Source organism: Peromyscus leucopus, chromosome 2 (assembly GCF_004664715.2).
Source record: "Peromyscus leucopus breed LL Stock chromosome 2, UCI_PerLeu_2.1, whole genome shotgun sequence".
Classification (NCBI taxonomy): Eukaryota; Metazoa; Chordata; class Mammalia; order Rodentia; family Cricetidae; genus Peromyscus; species Peromyscus leucopus.
This window is the reverse complement of record NC_051064.1, coordinates 61296240-61317510: the sequence shown is the minus strand read 5'-3', so window position 1 is coordinate 61317510 and position 21271 is coordinate 61296240. Positions and strand designations below refer to the sequence as shown.

The window sequence follows — 21271 nt, the reverse complement described above, 5'->3', positions numbered from 1 at the left end:
TAAGTCTGTTCTTAGAGAGTACAGAGGTGTCTCTGATAAGGTACTTTCCTTCATCTGGAGATGGACCTGGTCGGATGCTGCCAATGATGATAATTACAGGGAGGCTTAAACTGGGGTTCTGGCTGAGCATATCTGTCAGTGCACAGATTATCTAAATATTCCTAGAAGTGGTTAGGTAAGGAGTTAGAGGTCTATAAAGTTAGTAAGGCTGTAAGAAGGGAGGGTCCGAGCTAAATTGTGTAAAGCTATTACTTGAGGTCCACCTGACCTAGGTGGTGTCTCTTTGTGGAATTTACCTTAAATCAGGAAACTTGCATGTGGGCTGTTATTACTGCTAGTCCTTGAAAGTGGCTAAGGGAGATATCTGATTTCAGAGAAAGCCTTTCCTGAGGCTGTTCCCCAAATACCTGGAATGTGTATGTCCAGAGAGTGATCAGTCCACACTGTTAGCCCTTCTAGGGAAAAGTCAATTGGGAAAACTATGAAGGCACACATGATTTTCATAACAGAAGACAGCTGATATATAACAAGCCAAGTAACACCAAAAACTCCTTGGAATTTGGCTTCCTCTGGAGGGATCAATCCCTCCAGGTAGTGACTTTGCCATAACCAGCTGAACTCTTACGATATATTCCTGCGGCCCGCAGCACACTGAATGCAGGGAATGGCTTCTTTCACTGAACTGAAATGTAATCCTTGCTTCTTGAGCACCTGGGCATGCCTCCTAAGGAAGAGTGAGCCCTAAGAGAAAGTCTTCAGAACCAGAGCACTTGGGACCTGCTCTCTATCAGCGTGGGTGGCTCACAGTAAGCTACTTGTCCTAAAAAAAAAAAAAAAAAAAAAAAAAAAGATGGAGGTCGGGGCTGGAGAGATCCAGCAAGAAAACTTCCTTAGCAATCATGAGGAATGGAATTCAGATCCCAAGATCCGTATAAGAAGCTGAGCTTCCCACACACCTATAACCCAAGTTCAGGGGCAAGTGGAGACGAGAGGACTCCGGAACTTGCTGCCTTCCAGTCTGACTAAGATAACAGGAACCCTATGTTCAGGGAGAGACCCTGCCTCAAAGGAATAGGTGGACACTGATAGGTGAAGACACCTGACCTCTGAATAGGCTTTCAGATGTGCACGCATACACACACACACACACACACACACACACACACACACACACAGCACTCACCCCAGGTGGCTCATAACCCTTTTGTGCTGCAGTGGACCTGACAAGCCTCTTCTGGCCTCTGCAGGCGCTGTATTCACGCGCACCCCCCACCACATACACACATACACGTAATTATAAATAAAACACGGAAAAAGAACAAAAGTCAGCATGGTCTGCATCATTGTATCCATAGGAAAAAATAATTCACATGAAGTGGCTAACACAAAACTAGGTTCAAGTAAAGGTTCAATACTGTTAGACATTATCAGTGTGACCCTATACATGCCAGCGATTATGTCAGGCCCTGGTAATTCAAAAGTAAACTCCTGTGTTCTGGTAGGGAGATAGACAAGTTCACAGGGCACTGTCAGGGGCTGGAAGTATGAACACAGAAACGCGTTTAGAGATTTCGTATCATAAATTATCTTTAGTCTGCATTTCACTCACTTGTTCCTACAGGGGCTGGAGGAGGAAAAGCATCTTCCTGCAGCCTCAGGAGAATAAACAGCCCAGGGTGGAGTAAGGCTTCCTGAGTCCCATTCAGGTAAGACGTTCCCTGTATTTAGCTCTCTGAAGGAAAGATTCCTGTGTTCTGGCTCCTTCTGGCTCTTTGTCTCTGATTCTGGCTTTCTAGAAACTGTTCTCTATGTCCGTGACTGGAGAGACTGTGTAAGCGACCACCTTGTCTGGTTCATGGCCTCAACTCATTTCTATGGAAGCCACTCCAGGACACTTCCTGGAAGCCGTGAACCCTACCTTCCTCTCCGTAAAACAGCAGGGTCTGCAGATGGAGACCACTGTAGAAGAGGCACCAAGAAATGGGGAGGGATTATTCAAGAGGCGACCAGACAGTAGAAACCCCGACAGACGAGGTTAGAAAGACTCACTGCTGTCAATACTGCCTCTGACTGGAAGCAGTACCAGCCCTGAGCTCTGCCAAGTAGGGGCGAGGGGTGTGGGTTACCCATTAACCCTGAAGCAGTCGTGCCCTAAATTTGCCTCCCAGGGCTATCCCATGGCCAGATGAGCATGCCTGCTCAGTTCTCCTCTCCCGCTTCACTTGAAGTGCCGACCTCCAGACCCAAGTGTTTAGCCCTATCCACACCTGATTCCAGCGCTTACCTACATTCCGTGTTCACACATCAGTGCACGCAAATGCAAATGTACCATCTACTCTGATTCACAAACACCAAATCATAGACATACACACACACACACACACACACACACACACACACACACACACTCACACTTGTTCACGCCTGCTCCCACATGTGCACACCCACGCACGTCCTCACACCAAGTGACATCTCACCCCTCTCTGCCAGTCTCCAAAAGGGAGATTTGGGCATGATTAGAAAGAATGTCTGGACCTCTGGATATCAAGTTAAAATTTTCTTCCATTCAATTACCAACTTCCAGGAGGTTCAGTGTTTTGCAGTCCCTGGGACCCAATGCCAGCAAGGTGTCTGCTGAGTGAATACAGTTTCATCTGTTATTAATGGGTTTTTCATATTTCCCTCTGAGATGCCACTATGTTTCAATTTCAGTTTGCACACATCCTTTATCAAGTTAAATAAAGTATTCCTTAATGTGAATCCTTTTTTAAAATGTTTATCTAGAGGTTAAGAACACTGGCTGCTTCCAGGGGACCCATGTTTGATTCCCAGCACCCACATGATGGCTCACAATTGTCTGTAACCCCAGTTCCGGGAGTCAACGCCCTCTTCTGGCTTCCATGGGCACAGGGCACACAATTGGCTTACAGACTTAGATGTCAGGAAAACACCCATATACACAAAATAAATTAAATTTTAAATTTTAAAATGAGAAGTGGGAGGAGGATGAAATGAAGAGGCTTATCTATCCAGGCCTGGTGGTATAGGCCTGCAATTTCAGCTACTCTGGAGCCGAAGGCAGAAAACCGTTAAGCACAGCACAGCCTGTGCTACAGAGTGAATTCAACGTCAGCCTGGGTAACCTCACGAGACCTTGTCTCAAATAAAAAACATTAACAGTGCCTAGGGACATAGCTTAGTGGTTGAGTGCTCATCTGGCATGTAAGAGGGCCTGGGTTCATTCTCTAGAACTGAAGAAGAAAAAAAGCTGATCTGTGGGATTCTCAACCAAGAGTAAAAGGCACAGGTTTAGAATGTAACCCAACAATAGTATGCTTACCTTTCATGGGCAGGGCCTAGGGTTGAACCCCCAGTGCCACACAGGAAGGGATGGAGGGAGGGAGGGAGGGAGGGAGGGAGGGGAGGAGGGAGAGGAGGAGGAGGAGATAAGGAGAAAGGAAAGGCCCACACAGGACTATTTGTCTACCCCACGCCCCAGGTTCTGAGCAGTTTCTGCAGAGTCCGAGAGCATGCTGCCATTTAGGACAGAGGTTGCTCAGTCATCACCTGTGAGTTTCTTGGGCCATCATTTAGCACCTGCAATCCATCTTCCCTGCCCAGCAAGAGAGCTGTGGGCTGTGACTAGAAAGTAGGCTTCTAGTTAGCATCATGCTAACCATGGCAGCCTTGGCCTGAGGCTCACTCAAGCGCCCACCTGACATCCCAGAGTTGAAGCTCATTCAAGGGTGACCTGGTGTCCCTCAGGAGAACAACTCTTGCAGTCAGAGATGGACCAGTGCCAGCGCCCCCCACCACACACACCTGCCTCACCCAGATGATTGCATCAGAGCCAGAGCTTTGTCTCTCCTCGCCTTCCTTCTTCTCAGACAGGGGAAAGGGGGTCTGTCTACTCCGATGTGGGAGAGGGAAGGTCTCCCCACACGTCCCTCACCTAGCGCTGGAACTGAATGCAGCTGCTGTCTTTGAAAGGCAAAGGAATGATCATCTGGTTCAAATGGATACTCCCCACACCACTAGAGAGCAGGTTTTCCCAGTCGTCCTCCAGCATCAAGCAATCGCTGGGGTCATGATACATTGGAGCCCCACAGACACAGCAGACCAACCAAGGGTGCCAGCAAAACACTCCTCTTTGGACCTTTGTAGGGTTTGTAGGGGGTAAACAGTTTTTCTTACCAAGCAGAGAAGAACCTGCTGTAGAGCACAGTCTCCATTCTCCAGCTGAAACCTGCCTTGACCCATCTTTCCCTGGGGTTGAGAATGAAAGTCCAGTTAGGCTCTGGTGGAGATGCTCAGGGACACGTTCTGGAGCCTGTGTGCCTCAGGGACTCTACATGGGGACAGAGTAGGAGCTGGCAGCTGCAGAAAAAAAATCAGAATATTTTCCCATAAGAACTGGCAATTCAGAGTAGATTCTTGATAAAGACTAGTTGTATCCACATACATGCATAGCAACATCCTTCACATTAACCAGAAGATGGGAACAACCCAGTGAACTGGCTGTAGGTGAATGAGTACAGCAATGGTCTGTGCATACAGTGGAATATTATGCAGCCTTCAAGGGTAAGGAAACTCAGATACCTGCTTCAACATGGAAGACATCACGCTAAGTGAAACAGGTCAGTCACAAAAGGGCAAATGCTGTGTACGGCTCCCTTTATTTGATAAAAGCTGTGAAGCCACAAAGCTGGAACAGAACGTACAGTGGTAGTCGCCAGGGACTGAGGGAAGGAAGGAATCATGAGTATAGACTTTCACTTTCATGAGACAGAGAATTCTGGGGATTGGCTGCACAGCACTATAATTGTATTAACGCTCTGAATTCTGTACTCTGAAATGGTTAACACGATCAGTTTTATGGTATGTGTAGTGTGTGTGTGTGTGTGTGTGTGTGTGTGTGTGTGTGTGTGTGTGGTGAATGCATATTATTGTGAATGTATATCTGTGCATACATTTGGAGACCAAAGAAAGACATCAGATGTCCTACTCTATCATTCACCACCTTGTTCCTTTGAGACAGGGTCTCTCACTGAATCTGCAGCTAGCCTGATGGCCAGAGAATGCCAATGATCCTCTTGTTTCTGCTACTTATCACCCAGTGCTCGGTTACAGGCATGTTTGACTATGCCCAGTTTTTTACATGGTTTCTGGGGGTTTGAAGACTCATGTCTCCACTAAGGTTACCACTAAATCATCCCCTCCAGACCCTATTATGTGTATTTTGCTATAATTTAATATTTACTTTATTTTTAAAGATGTTTATTTTAAATTATGTGAGCATGTGTGGTGGTATGTGTGGGTGTCTGAAAGCTGTGAGAGGAGGACATTGGTTCTTCTGGAGTTGGAATTACAGTTGTTAACTGCCTGACATGGGTCTTGGGAACCAAACCTAGATCCTCTGAAAGACCATCAGGCACTCTTAACCACCAAGCCATCTCTCCAGGCCCATACAATTTTATATTTTTTTAAATATTTTCTTGAGACTGGGTCTTATGTAGCCAAGGATGATCTTGAACTTTTAGCGCTCCTGCTTCTACCTGCCATGTGCTGGGATTGGAGGTACATCATCATACTCGGTTTATGTGCTACTGGGGATTGAATGTAGGGCCCCATGCATGCTAAGCAAGCACACAAACCACTGAGCTACATCCCCTGCCTTTCCGTGATTTTTCAAAAGGGTAATTGTGATCTGCGGCCGTTTGCTGGCTGAGACGTGGATAGCTCTGTTCTTCAGGCCAGTCTCTCCTATACTGATAATGTTCAGTTGAGCATCTGGCCTCAGAGCTTGGTGCAGCGCGCTGATGGGAACACTTGGAGTCTCCTGCTGCAGGACACAGGCATCGAGTCTTTGGAAGCTGCATTGGGCAACCTCAGGGTTGGTATAAGAGGAGTCTCAAGCACAGCACAGGCAGAGAAGGGTGCTGTCCTACTTAACTCTGGCCTCCGCAATGAATGGATCCACAGAGAACTTACTTTCCCCAGCCACACAAAAGCAAAACAGTGTCTCTCTCAGCTCTCTGTAGGCCTGATGTTTGCTCTGGTTGAGCTGGAGGATTGTCCAGGCAGGAAGTAAGTTGCTCATGCTCTTGTATTTGACCCCTAATCCATGCTTCTGTAAGTAAGCCCAGTTAAACTCACTGGTTCAAGTTGGACTTGGTTGGAGTCATGTTCCTGGCCTGTTATTAGGGTTATATCAGTGAAATGTGTGTTTGTTCTTGGCTCCCCAGGAAAGTCAGATGTCCAGCTGTAGTAGCATTGTGTACCTGTGGCCTCTGTGAGTTCCTCTATTAAACCTCAGACAGAAATGACTAGTCAGATTTCCCCACTGCTACCTGACTCTGGACCAGCTCAGTGCCCAGTTAAAGGGCCCTTTGCCTCTCTTTGGGTGATGTTGTTTCTCCTGCCTAGGGTTTTGTCTCAGGCTCCAGGGATGTGCTGTGGAGAAAGGGAGAAGGGAGTCCACAGGCTGTCCAAAAAGACTCTGGAAAGAATCCTGACATAGACCAAGGTGTGGGCAGCTCTGGTGTAATCTTAACACCTAGGATTCTGTGTCTGAGTCGGGTTCCTTTCCCTCCGGTCAGAGAAGGGGCAGCCACTGGTGGCTCAAAAGAAACCGGCAGCATAGGGTTAAGTGCTGTGACCGTAACATCCACAGGGAAGCTAGAACTGAGCGTGAAGGTCATCAGATTGTAACAAAGCCAAGGAAAACCTTCACATGAATGAGGCTGTGTTGCTAATCCTTCAGTGAACAACGAGGGGAAAGGGGCGTGCATTGGCACAAGAGCCTGCTTCTGTGAGGAGGTGCAAAGGTGTAAGGAAATGACCCCAGGTCCCCAACTCCCTGCCCTGCTCAGATCCCCCTCCTGTGTCCGGCAGGGATGCTTTTCCCGAGGCTGCACAACCCTCCTTACAGCTGTGTGACCCTGAGCGATGGCTTAACCTTTTGCAGGTGGCTTGCTCTCACCGGGTGGAAATATTTGCTGTTAATGATGACAATGGCTTCTTCCATTTATCAAGCAAGGTTCCACTGGCAGGTTTAATGCTGAGAATTCAACACGTGTTTTCATTTCAGCCTTTCAACACCTCTATGACACAGATTCTATTATTATTGTTTTAATCTTATCAGGAAGCTGAGCCTCTGATAGGTAAAGCTGTTTGTCTGAGGTCTCATGGCTAGTACTCCAGAACTCAGAATTCGAGCTGAGAGGGCAGACTCCAGTCTCAAGATCTCAGATAACCCTTGGTCAGAATTCTTGAAGGAGATTGTATGGGCAAATTAGTGGGCAAAGGATTACCAAGTGCCTTTAAGAACTTATATAAAAGATGGTTGGTGTTTGGAAAAGAAAGTTTTTAATAGTGTTAAAAGTGTGATATTTATCCCCAATAAAACTAGGTCAATGAGATGAAAAGGCAGTACACAAAAATGGAAATACTAATGAGAGAAAAAGTTTATTAACCTAGTAATAAAACAAATACAAATATTTGTGAGGGGAGAAAGAGAAGAGAGCGGTCTGCAAGCCGAAAGCAGCCCTGGGAAGACATGGAACTGGTACCCTGATCTTGGACTGGGAACTGTGAGAAATAAATGTCCATGGTTTATAAGCCCTCAGTCTGTGATAGTCTGTTAATGTAGCCCAAATGAACTAAGATTTTGTATTACCTACAAGGAAGACGAAAAATGTGTGCAATACAGAAACATAATCATAGTGAGCATGCACACAAGAAAGAAAATTACATCTGTGCACTGCACTGCTGTTTGCTTATCAGATTGGAGAGATAAAGTGGCGACAGGCAAAGTCTGGCGTGTAATTGACTTAATGTACTCCCAATTTGTTGCTATTGTGCTCCTGGGATGAACAATTTAATATTCCACTCAACATATGTTAAGCTTCGCTAGGTGTCTGATCAAAAAGAAAAAGTAATAAACATTTTTATGATAATTGCCAAGGCAAAGTGAATGGCAGGCGGCCGGGCTTGCTGCAGATTGCGGAGACCCCGTGTCAGAGCAGCCAGGACCCGGGGGTGGGTGGATGGGAGCGTAGGTTCCCCCGCGGGGGGGGGCGTGGCCTGGGTCGTGGCGTGGGGAGCGAGTGAGGACCACAACTCCCAGGCGCCCGCGCGCCGCCTCGCCCCGGCCACGTGATCCGCGCGGCCGGGGCGCGGTAGCAGCTGCAATCCTACTGAGTCGAGTCCGGGAGCCGCGAGCGGACTGACGCGACCCGGGCGGCCGCCCAGTGCGCGCACCATGGCGGTGAGTTCTGCGTCGCGCAGCGGAGGGGACGGAGGCGGGCGACTGTGCGGCACTCCCGGAGATCCCCGCAGCCCCTGGCCCGGGGCTGCAGAGGCTGGGGGGATGTGTCCGCGGCGGTGTCACAGCAGGAGTAGGGCTGGGGGACGCCGCAGGTGAAGCTGGCTGTAGCTCTGGGAGTTCGTTTCTGTTTGTCCCTTCCTGACGGGAGTCAGTCTCTACAGCCAGGCCAGCCCCAACTGGGACGCTGCAGATGGGTGCGGAGAACGAGGACAGCTGTCCGCCCTCCCTTCCCGGGATCGACCCAGGTTTGGGACATTACAGAAGGTTTCCTCCGAGGGGAGGCCCGGCGGGGATCAGCGCAGCCCACGCGCGGGCGCGGGCACTGAGCACACACCCCCGGCTCAGTGCCCTGTCCTGGGCAGGCTCCTGGGTCTGTTTCTTTAAAACTAACCCAGTTACTTCCCCATCCTTCTTACCTTCGGAATCTGAAAGTGGCGTTTTCAACAGACGTCTTTTTCTGGCGAGGTTCCCCCTTGGATAATGACAGCTTAAAAGACTCCACTACTCTTTGAGGAAATCCTATCAGTTTCATCTCACAAAGGATGTCTCAGAATCTAAGACAGGAAACCTACACAGGCCGTTTGGTGGAGAGGCCCTCCACCTCCTGCGGATCCTCTAATATGGGAAATAGATGAGAACCCCTTGATAAAAGGTCCCCAGGCCGTCAACGGCAGCTTTCGTCTCTTCCTGAAGTGTCTGGTTAAAAAACGAAGGCACTTTTCTCTCTTTAACCCCAAATGAGGGAAAAGAAAACAAGCCCTGTGAACAGCTCTGTCTTTGGCCACGGTCCCTCCTCTGTGAGGTGCCGCCCTGCATAAAGCAGATAAACTGCCAGAGACACAGATTTATCCCCAGTGGGAACACGGCTGGGGCCCTGCCCTTACATATCTCAACACAAGACCTGCCAACCCAAAGCTTCCCGAAAGTCTGGGTGTGCTCATTTTGGATCCTCTTCTTGCACCAAAATACAGAAAGAGTGAGGCACCAGGGGTTTTGAACTTGGTAGGGAAGTGGACTCGTTCCCTATGGGCACTGCAGTCTGGCCTCCCAGCTGCCACCTGCTCCCCAACTGTCCCAGCCACTTGCCTCTCCTCCTACAGGTGGCTTTGTCCCCTCCCCAGGGGGTCCCCCTGCCTCCCTGCTTCTGCCTGCAGTCTCTCTGTTTTAATTATCTATTCTCCTGCTAAGCAGAGCGAATGCTGCCAGCCTCCTCCCATTCCTCTGCATCCTCAGAGGCTGTACATTCCTAGCACACACACACAAAGGATGTTGTTGAGAGAAGCTTACTGCGTGTGGGTCTGTGGGCAGCAAAAGGTGTTGGCCTGGACCCAAGGATGATAGGATAAAATGAGCTGTGGAAACTCCCAGAGTGACTAACTTAGCTACTGGAGGCATTCCATCCATACCTACTGCTGTACCAGCCTGACTGGGTGAAGGAGTGATGGGCACATCCTCCACCTACGGCCTCTCCGCAGTCTGAGGAAGGCAACCTCAGGATACACGGAGTTTTGCCCTGATGTTCCCTTCATCATAGTATTCTTTTGTGAGCATTTTCCCAGGTCATCAACTGTTCATTTTGAAATTCTGACAAGGTATCTCAGGATGGTAGAACTCAAAATGATTTTCCTATTTGGTACTATTTTAGCTTTTTATGTTTGCCAAGCACCACGTTCATTTTAGGAAGATAAAGTGCTCATCATTCACCATGATTTTGAAGGGACTACTTATTTTCCACATTGAAGCTGTTACATAATTTACCTGACCAGCCCCAGCTAGCAGGCAGGGACGTGGTGGTTCAGACTATTTCCCCAGCCATACCCCTACAGATACTTGCCCCCAGAAATACCCAGAGTGCTTCTCAAACATGCTGCAATTTGAAGAGTAACTATGCTTTCTAGAAAGTCCTATGACTCTGAATGCATGGGCCCTTAAACAAAGGCCCGGTGAACAGTAGCTGGCAATAGCAGAGATGTTGGATTGGGGGAGATACTGGGTAGGTAGGAGCTGAACACAGTGCACACCTGTGCAGGCCCTCAGAAGAAAAGGGCTGCTATTTAGTCAGATGATTTACTCTCCTCTGGGTCTTCTGAAAGTCAGATGCCCATCAGAACCGAAAGGTATGTGTGCCACGTAGGACAGCCATCCCTGTTTCCAGGTCTGGTCTACAGGGTACAAGTCTGACCACGGGGACTAGAACACCCATGGGTGAGGCATTCCTCTCCACTCACAAACAGAGACATACTCCGTTTTTGTTTTCTCTTGTCCTTTATTGTAGGAATTCCGAGTAGGAATGAAGCTCACAATGGGAGCCTGTCTGTACAAAGTTCACAGCGATCCGAGAAAGTGAAGCCAAACCAGGGAAAAAGACTTCCTGGGTTCAGTTCCCATGTTACAGACAGACAGACTGAGCTCCAGGAGGAGCTTGCTGTGTGTGTGGCTTCAAGGTCCTAGCAGAAGAAGAGGGCAGATACAGGGTGTTCAGCTTCAGAATCTGGGTTCTGCACACTAGGCTTTGCTCCTCTGTTCCAACTGTACCACGCTGAGTGAGCATCAGAGCCCTTTCCTCGAATGGGTCTCGTTAAGGTCACCTGGCTCTTCGCCTGGCTTCTGATCGACAGGTCTAAGGAGGCCAGGCACCTGCATTTTCAGGAAAGCTCTGGGGTCTTAAGGGAACATGATGTCCTTCACTAAGCGACCTGGGCCGTGTGGGACTTGTTGATGGATGCTGCACTCAGCGGTTCACCGGCACTTCCCTGTGTGTGTGGAACCAGGATCGTGCACACCTGTCTGTGTTCTGCTCCACAGCCTCCCTCTAAGCTCTTCCCCCTCGCTTGCACCCTGCTTCTCAGCTGCAGTCCCTCAAGCGCTGGCTTTTCTTGCCTGTCTTCACATACCATGATCTTGTTTGCGTCGCTTCTTTATCCTTAAAGGCCTGAGCCCCAGCCCTGTGACTGTGTGGAGGTCTTTTCTCCTGTGCTTTTCTCCTTTCCCAGCTTCTTCCCTTCTTCCCTCCCAGTGGGACCGCCTCTCTGCTACTTTCACATCTTTTTTTGGAAGTGTTAAAACTAACAATCAAGGACTCAGTTGGCCAAGTGCGTGTCCAGCACACACAGAGTCACAGACCCCAGTGCCACAGACACTAAGTGTGCTGGTGCATTCTTGTGATCCCAGCACTCAGAAGGTGGAATTAGGAGCATCAGAAGTTCGGAATCATTCTCAAGTTCAAGGCCAGCCTGGGCTACACAAGACCCTGACTAAAACAAAACAAAATGGACTGGATAAATGGTTCAACAGTTAAGATCGTGTTCTGCTTTTGCAGAGAACCCAGTTTGGGTCTCAGAACCCATGTTATCCTAGGGTAGCTACAACTGCCTGTAACTCTAGCTCCAAGGGGAATCTGGTACCTTCTTCTGGACTCTGTGGGCAATTGCACTCATATTCAAAAACCCACACACAGACACACACTTAGATACATAATTAAAGATAAAAATATTTTTCCAGATAAGGTGTTTCATGCCTTAATAAAAGCACTTGGGAGGCAGAAGCAGGTGGATCTGGTATACATAGCAAGTTCAAATACATGGTGAGGTTCTCTCTCTCTCCCTCTCTCCCTCTCTCCTCTCTCTCTCTCTCTCTCTCCTCTCTCTCTCTCCCCTCCATATATATGTACAAAACAAAACAAACAAACAAAAAGCATGCCCATGGGTTTTCTCCACAAATTAGGTTTGTTTATGCCTTATGTCAAATGAGGGTCAGGTGTGAAGACATGAGTTCTATTCCTGATACTGCCACTACCTCACAGTGTAACCCTGGGCATGCCTTAACTTCCTCTTGGGCTTCCTTACAGGTTGTGTTGAGAGCACAGACTCTGAAACCAGTCTGCCTGGGCAAAAACCTGCTGGCCAGCATACCAACAGATATGAGAAAAGAGTAACACCCTCCCAAATGAGATTCTGTCCAACAAGAAAAGGGGTGGAAAGGGACTCGGGATAGGGTTCTAGGGTCTGCCTTCTGGCAAGAAAGAGAGCTGTTGAGCTTTATTTTGCCCAATTCCAGCTTCTCCGAGGCTTGATTACAGAATCATCTCTCAAAGTATGTCTTAACAGCCTATGGTTCTCATGGAACCCTTTTGAGAAATATTCCTGTAGCTTTGACAAGATGTGGGAAAGAGGGCCCATTGACTCATCTCATATGAATGCTTCACACTTCTCCCAGCTTCCCTGGGCTGGTGCTGAGGCTCCAGAAAGCCCTTAGTTGACAGATCTGGTTTGCTCCCAATCTATTATCTTTTTGTTTTGCTTTGTTTTGTTTTGTTTTGTTTTGTTTTGAGATGATGGCTCACCTTACTCCAGGCTGACCTGTGTCTCAGTCACTGTCTTGCTGCTGTGAAGAGACACTATGCCTAGGGCAACTCTCATAAAAGAAAGCAGTAAGGGGCTGGGGAGATGGCTCAGAGGTTAAGAGCACTGGCTGCTCTTCCAGAGGTCCTGAGTTCAATTCCCAGCACCTACATGGTGGCTCACAACCATCTGTAATGAGATCTGGTGCCCTCTTCTGGCCTGCAGTCATACATTCTCTATACATAAGAAATAAATAAATCTTAAAAAAAAAAGAAAGAAAGAAAGAAAGAAAGAAAGCAGTTAATTTGGGGCTTGCTTACAGTTTCAGAGAGTTCATCATCATCTGTGGTGACATATTCTGTACCCCAATAAACCTGCCTGAGGATCAGAGGACAGAGCCAACCACTAGATTAGACATAGAGGCCAGGCAGTGGTGGCATACACCTTTAATCCCAGTACTGGGAAGCACACACACGCCTTTAATCCCAGGAAGTGATGTCTGGGCAGAGAAAGGTATATAAGGTGTGAGGAAACAGGAACTCACTCTCTTTAGACTGAGGATTTCGTAGAGGTAAGAACTAGTGGCTGGCTGCTCTGCTTCTCTGATCCTTCAGCTTTCACCCTGATATCTAGTTCTGGGTTTTTTATTACAAGACCATTTAAGATTCATGTTACAGTCATCATCGTCATGGTGGGGAGCATGGCAGGGAGCAGTAGCTGAGAGCTACATCCTGACTGATTGGCAGAGACAGACAGACAGACAGACAGACAGACTCTGGGCCTGGTGTGGGCTTTTGAAACCTCAAAGCTCACCCCCCCCCCAGTGACACACTTCCTCCAACAAGGCCACACTTACTCAAACAAGGCCATGGCGCCCAATCCTTCTCCAGTAATGCCACTCTCTGATGACTAAACATTCAAATACATGAGCCTGTATAGGCCATTCTTATTTAGGCCACCGTATTCTGGAACTCATTATGTGACCAAATGGCCTGGAATTCAGAACAGTGCACCTGCCTCAGCCTTCCAAGTGCTAGAACTACAGCTGTGAACTACCATGGCCCCTTCCCTCCCACTGTTCTTTATCATCTCCTTTGATGCTCAATTTTGAGAAGGGGGAGAAGGAAAAGGTAGATGTGTATGATCTGTGACTTAGGGCTGTCACCTACAAACAAGTTTGGACTCTGGCGTCCACGTGGCCGGAGAATGCCCAGTGGCACAGCTTCCAGACAAAGTGGCAGCTGACCTAATTTTCCTGTCCCTCCACTTGCACTGAAGCATGTCTCAGTCAGAACTCCCACAGCCTTTCTGAGAACCCATCCTCTCTCCAGGTCCTCTTCCCTGTAACACTCATTGAGAGCTCCCAGGCTTCTCACAAAGCCCACCCAGGGCAAATCTCTTTCCCTCTCGGGGCTCCCCTTTCCCATTTGCAGATGAGATGGTTGAGGGGGAGGGAGCTGGCCTGAATCAATGTGTTCCTTTTTTATGCTTTTAATGATACTAGAGGTTGAGCCTAAGGCCTCACGTATTTGAGGCAAGTGCTCCATTCTCCTCTTTACCTACTCAATGCTGAGCACAGACTAGGGTCAGCAAAGAGTCTAGTGAATGAGTGGATGTGTGTGGTGAACAGATGGGAGACATCTGTCCTTAGCCTTGTATGACAAGCTCTGTCGTGTCTGTCCAGGTTCACTAGGACAACTGGGACTCCTTGCTGGCTATGGGGAGTGTTTTTAGAACTAAGCAAAAAGGCTGAGCCAGTCTATAAGGCTTGGCCTAGGACTTCCTAATGAGTTTAGAGGACCCAGAGGGAATGTCTCCATGAGCCCCAAGGATACTGTGTCATCCCAAGTCTGGTTGGCCTTGTGAGGATAGGCACTCCCCATCTTCACTTCCACACGGAGCAGGGCTCGGTTATAGGTGCTATTGGCCCACTTGGGCAAGCCCTCCTCCTCCATCTGGCTTCTAATGGACCTTCCAGCATGTAAGTCCTGCAGCCCTAGGTCTCCCAGGGCAACTGCTAGAGAGCATTAGGAAGCAGGACCTCTGTGTCCAAGCCTCCTGTGATGCATATCTCGTCTCTTTCAGATGCATTTCATCTTCTCAGATGAGGCTGTGCTTCTGTTTGATTTCTGGAGAGTCCACAGTCCTACAGGTAAGAACTGGGAAGGTCACTTGTAGTTTGGCAAGCCCCATGGTGCCAGGCGGCAGAGAACCTGGGTTCTCTTTATTTTCTGTGGGCAGTTAGGGCACATTGAGCTAGAACTTTGCATTTATCATTCTAAAGCAAGCTAATAATAGGTCAGATGCCTGCCATGGCAGATGTGCCCTTCTCTACAATGTATGACCATCACGCAGACCAAGCAATGGGGTAGAACACATCTCGTTAACGCCTCACCAAGATTCTGTGGGTTGACTATGCTAACTAAGTGGTCTGTACTCAGGGCCTCTCATGCAGTGAGCCAGACAGTGGCTGGACACAGGCTTTTGGAGGAGTTTTTAGGGTCTTGTACTGGTTGTGAACTGCAGCCTCAGCTGGGTCTCGTCTGAGGCTCACAGTGGCTCCTCCTGTAGCCTGGGCTTCCTCATGGCAGAATGGCGAGGTTTTAAGCAGGTATCCTAAAAAAAAAAAAAAAAAAGGGGGGGGGGCGTGAAATGCATGAGGTTTTAAAATCCTACTCTAGGGGCTGGTGAGAAGGCTCAGTTGGTAAGGTGCTTGCTGAGAGAGCATGAAGATCTTTTTTTTTTAAAAAAAACAGGTTTTTTTTTTTTTAAAAAAAAAGGTTTATTTGTTTACTATATATACAGTGTTCTGCCTGCGTGCCAGATCTCATTACAGATGGTTATGAGCCACCATGCGGTTGCTGGGAACTCTTAACCGCTGAGCCATCTCTCCAGCCCAAGAGCATGAAGATCTTAATTCGATTCCCAGCCCCCATGTAAAAGACAGTCATGGCAGCATGCACCTGAATTCCTTGCACTGAGGAGTAGAGACAGGAGGACCCTGGGGCTTGCTAGCCAGCCAGCCTATCTTTAGCTTCAGCAAGAGACACAGTCTCAAATAAGGTAGAGAGTAACAGAGGATACCTAATGTTGACCCCTGGCCTCTACACACATGTGCATGCACATACATGAACATGCACACACACACACACACACACACACACACACACACATATATATATATATATATACATATGCACATACACATATAAAAATAAAACCTACACTTGGAAGTTTGCATAGAATTATCTTCACCTGTTGACTGATCCTTTGACCTTTTCAGGTTAAAAGAGAGGGAACATGGCTCCCATCTCATGTTGGAAGGAGGATGTGGGTAGGATATATGGGAGTGGACATCTCTGAAAGATGCACTCTATCACAGACACTGTAGAGTAACCTGGGAAAATGAGGTAGATGTGTGTGAACAGAAGGGAGTCAGTGTCCTGGGGGAGACGGATGATGAAATTCGATGCAGGTGAGTATGCAGACGGGATGCTGTCATTTAGACAGCCAAGGCTGGTACAGACATGGAGCTGCAGAGGTTGCTATGGAGAGGAGGCTGCGTTCTGGGAGTGTGGGAAGACTTACTGTTTAGTGTATACTCCTCTCCATGATTAAACTTCTACCATGGGCATGTAATTGCCTATGATTACCTATTTTAAAAAAAGAGAGAGAGAGCCTGTGGCTTTTGCCTTTGTGAAGGAAAAAAACAGCCTATGGTTTTTCCTTTTTTCTTATACTCAACACTTCCATGGTCAGATGTGTACACTTCCATGGTCAGATGTGTAGTTTTTCCACACCAGCCATTTTTCAGCTGCTGAATATCCAACAGTTCAGTTTAATTCCGACCCTAGAGTTGGTGCACACCCCACAGATCAAGAGCACAGTCCCTCGCGGACTGTCTCCCATGCAGACACTTGTACTTCTGACCAGTGAGCTGTAAAATCAAGGCTATGACCCCCCCCCCCAACTGGCATCAATCATTTGCTGGAACAACTCACAGAACTTAGGGAAATGCTTTACACAGGCATAATTAAGCCACTAGCCACTGGTGATCAGCTCAGCCTGCGGCCCCTGTCTGTTCCCCAGAGCCTAGGAGTAAGGCTGAGTGTTCCAATCTTATCAAATGTTGGTTCCTCTCCATCCTGAGGCCAGCTACTTAGGGGCTTCAGCCACAAGTCAATGGCACATATAAGCCCCCACTAGCAAGTATTTATTGGATACAGTGTTTCTTAGTATATAGCCCAGGCTGGCTGTAAACTCACAATCCACCTACCTCAGCTTCCTCAGGGCTGAGATTGCAGGCATGCACTACTATTCCCAGTTCCAAATATATTCTTACGTCACAAAGCCTCATAAAATACTTCAGATGGACCATCTATTATCTGTCTGCTGTAAAACACAGGTAGCATCAGAGTTCATTTTGCCCAGAGGCACTAGTAAGTACTTACTATTCATTTTAACTTACTGGATTTTTCTCTATAAATGTAATGCATGGAATTCTCATAGGCAATAATTTTGGAAAATTAGGTGAGAAGAAAGTAAACACCCACTGTATTCTAACTGTATTCTGTTGCTCTCCTGCTGTACCCCTTCCCAGGGTTTTGGTATGCCTACATGTGAAAAAATGTATGCCTTAATGTATACAGTGCCCATTTGCAAGAAATCTTGATAGAGATGTGTGCAGAATGTGGGGGAGCTAATGGGGGTGATGCTGTGCGGCTTCTCATCCTTAATCCCTGGCTCTGCCAGAATGAGGGGCTACACTCCAGTATGTCAGCACTACCAAGAGATGTCTGGAGAGGCAAAGAGATGATGGAGGTCTGAGCCTAATGAGGGTAAGGAGGAAGAGACCGGTGGCTGGAGTGGATTCAGAGTGAGTGGGGAGTGGCCTGTCCTTGCCTTCCCAGCCAGTTCTACAACTTGGCTTGCTTGTTCTGGGGCACTGGGGATCAAACCTTGGGCCTCACTTGGGCTAGGCAGGCACTCTTGTCTCTGGGCCTTTTTATTTCTTGAGATAAGGTCTCGCTAAGTTGTTTAGGTTAGCCTGGAATCCAATCTAGTCCTGGCCAGCACTGAACTGGTGATCCATCTCCCTCGGCCATCAGAGTACCTGGAATTACATACAGGCCTTTGTCCAACATCCAGCTTGCTTTATTTATATGCACACGTACCATATGTGCATATATACTTGTGTGCATGTGGATGTGCATATGTGTGCATGTCCATGTGCATGTCAGAGGACAGCCTTGGCTATCATTCATCAGATGGTATCTTCCTTGTTGAGACAGGGTTTCTCGCTGGCTTGGAACCTGCCTAGTAAGCTAGGCTGGGCTGGTCCGCAAGCCCAGGCATCTGACTGTGTTTGCTTCCCCAGTGCTGGGAATATGGCAGAGGTGGCTGCTGCTGCTGCTCTTCTCGCCCATCTCCCTCCTTCTTCCTCTTCTTCCTCCTTCCCTCCTCCTCCTCCTTCTCAGAAATCTACTTGCCTGTCTTTTAGTGCACGTCACCACACCTGACCAGCTTATTTATTTTTAATTGGCAAAATTGTCCCTCTTATGTGGTACTTTGAGATGTTTCAGTACATGTATAGGTTGTGTAGCATTCAAGTCAGGGCCAGCCACCTGTCCCTTTTCAAACTTTTATCATTTGTTCATGGTGAGAACGAGTAAAACCCTCTCCTAGCTTTTTTGAAATGTGATACACTATCATTATCTGCAATCACCATACAGGACACGGCACACCAAAACCTATTTTTCAACTTGGCCTCTTCACAGGCATAGCCCTCTCAGTGCTGGTAGTCTTGCTCCTGGCTGTACTGTATGAAGGCATCAAGGTTGGCAAAGCCAAGTTGCTCCATAAGACTCTGGAGAACCTACCTAGTACCACCAGCCAGCAGCTCATCCTGGAACCAGACCAGGATTCTACAGGCTCCGGATCAACTCCAGCCAATAGTACCCGCCTCAGGTACAAACCATGGGTGGAAGGATGGCCAGAGCATTCATTCCTATCCTGAGAGGTGGTTGGGCCCAGAGAAAGAGAATTTTCACAGAAAGCACAGAAAGATAATTTGGGCCCCAGGAAGTATTTAGTAAGATGAACTAGAGCCTGAGTCTCTGATGTCTGGGCCATAGCTATGTATCAAGAAGCCCCTTGGGAGGATCCCAAGGGTTTCTCAGGGAACTGCAGGGAACTTCAAACCTGTGCTGCAGGCCTGTCAAGCAGCAGGCATGGGCAACTGTTCTTCCTCCCCAGGCTCCCAAACACAGGAGATGTGCAGGTGTACCAAAGCAAGAACTGCCATCAGCCTAGTATCCACTTGATGGGAGAGGGAGGCATCCTTTCTGGGCTCCGGTCCCACGCCGACCAGGCTTTACAGGCCCGTCTGCCTTCTGCAGCCTCACCTCTGCTTAACGAGCCTGCCCGCAATGTCCCAGGCACCTTACCTGGGTGCCTCACAACCACCCTGTGGGAGTTCTGCCAGTGTTTTAATGATAAGAAAATTAGCACTCAAAAGATTCGGAGATTTAATAGGCACCCAAGTCCCTGTTCTTTTCATGACTCATCCACCTCCCACATTCAATTCAGGGGAGAGACTGGCTTCCCGATGATTTCTTCTTATCCCTTATCAGACAAAATTGACTACATAAACCATAATGGTTTCCCCATCTGCCTAGGGATACAGGAAGCTCAGAACTAAATGTGGTGGGGATGTCTCTTTGGAGAGAAATCTCTGCTGGGTAAAATGTTATGCTGGGACTCGGGGCTCTCTGTCTCTAAACACATCTGCTCATCACTATGTAACTAACTCGTTTCTCTTTTATGCCTAGGTGGTTTTTGTGTTACTTTGGCCAGTCCCTGGTCCATGTCATTCAGGTGGTCATTGGCTACTTTGTGATGCTGGCTGTAATGTCCTACAACACCTGGATTTTCCTCGGTGTGGTCCTGGGCTCGGCTGTGGGCTACTACCTAGCCTACCCACTTCTCAACATGACTTAGTGGGCCAGACCTGCGTAGATGCTGAGGGCTGAAGAGAGCTGGGGCCTCTGCTCCAGGCATTGTACTTCCAGACGCTTATTCTTAACGATGGCCATTGTCCACCTCTTTCCCATGGGTTCCTGGCAGCTTTGAGCTGAAGCCAGCAAACGGTCCCTGGAGCTTAGAGGTCATTGGAGCTACCTCCCTTCCTAGCCCCGCCTACATAGGGCCAGGCCTCCTGTGGTGCCTTAGGCAAGCAGCTGTGACCAAAGGGAACATGGAAGAGACTGGAACCTGCAGGAAAGGTAGCCAGACCTGTGACCACAGATCTCAGACTTCAAATTAAAATTTCCCAAAGAGCTTCAGTGAGGAAGGCCATGGAACCTGGATATCCTCTTCTGCTTTGTGCCTTAATGTCAGGGGCATCTCCAGTCTTTGGGGACAGACTATGCCAGCTCCTTCTCACCTTTTTGCCTTGGAACACATAAAGACTGCCATTGACAAAACAAGTTTTTCACTTGGACCTCCTGGTTGGCAATTTTGCACATTCATACGAAACAAAGTTTCTAATGAACTCACTGTGTTCATGAGGATGGCAGTGTCTGCTGAGACCCGGCTCCCTTGCTTAGGGAGCTGATACTGATTCAAGGCAGAGCCAGGACGGTTAGCAAGGCTGCAGACTGCAGTGCAGATGAGCTCTCCCCATCCGACAGCCCCGCCTGCGGCAGGTCAGTCTCGTGACCAGGGCACACCCCATCCTCTGTGTGCACCGCAGAGGACGGCATTTCCTAACAGACTGGCTGCCTCTCATTTCTTACTTGCTAACTCCCAATGACCTGGTAGGGAGGGAGCCATGAGTCAGTCACTGAAGGACTGATTCAGCAGGGGTGTGTTGCGGGGGGCGGGGGCTGACTGAGGGTGCAATACAAGTACTGACTCGGCAGGGGTGTGACTGAGGGTGCAATAGCAGGCAAACCAAAGCCAGGTCATGTTAAGCGTTAAGTGGACTCCAGGTATTTGAGCCTTTTCACTTTACAGAAAAAAGTTAGGGACAGGAATGGGGACACGTACATGTAACCCCAGTACCCGGGAGGCTGAGCCAGGGGATTGTGGGTCTGAGGGCAGCCCAGGTTACATACAGAATTCCAGACTAGCCTGGAATGCAGTGAAACACACACACACACACACACACACACACACACACACACACACAGAGCACGAGCAGTCACTGCTACATACTATAGTGTCTATGTTCAAGTACCTCATGGGCTCAATGAAAAGACGGTTTTAAGCTTTGGGAATTAAAAACAAATACACTTTAATAAATTTCTATTTTTGAACAGTCTGCAGTTGTTGGTCTGTTTCTCCTCTTACCAACAGTGCACAACTCTTACATGTTACCACTGCAGGAGCTGGAACACTTGAGACCAAGGACTGAGATTGCATGTGTTAAAGACAACACTGTGTGCAGAGAAACTATGCCCAGAAATGTGCCTGTTGGTAGACACCAGAGTGTCAGCTTAGTCCTGTTAAGTTCATGTAACAAGCTATTGATTGTAACAGGTGTTAGTATATTGTGCGTGGGGACCCCCGGCTGGCTGGGCCAGGGTATCCCACAAGTGAG

At 48.3% G+C, this 21271-nt stretch overlaps 1 protein-coding gene and 1 long non-coding RNA gene across 3 annotated transcripts; one reads left to right on the top strand and one right to left on the bottom strand.

Annotated features, from left to right (window-relative positions):
* Positions 1-4130: 4130 nt before the first annotated feature.
* On the bottom strand, positions 4131-13760 carry LOC119087401. Its single transcript, XR_005090831.1, has 2 exons — positions 13526-13760; positions 4131-4377 (listed from the first exon to the last, which is right to left on the bottom strand). It is a non-coding gene; the product is annotated as an uncharacterized LOC119087401 (long non-coding RNA).
* On the top strand, positions 8164-20992 carry Slc31a2 (solute carrier family 31 member 2). 2 transcript variants are annotated; one of them, XM_028858042.2, is made up of 4 exons: positions 8164-8269; positions 14755-14821; positions 18447-18636; positions 19500-20992. In XM_028858042.2, the coding sequence occupies exons 1-4, from the start codon at positions 8264-8266 to the stop codon at positions 19666-19668; spliced, it is 432 nt and encodes a 143-aa protein (XP_028713875.1). In that variant the 5' UTR covers positions 8164-8263; the 3' UTR covers positions 19669-20992. The 2 variants fall into 2 exon arrangements, with proteins under 2 accessions (XP_028713875.1, XP_037058506.1); XM_037202611.1 differs by lacking the exon at positions 8164-8269 and adding an exon at positions 14253-14650.
* The last annotated feature ends 279 nt before the right edge of the window (positions 20993-21271 follow it).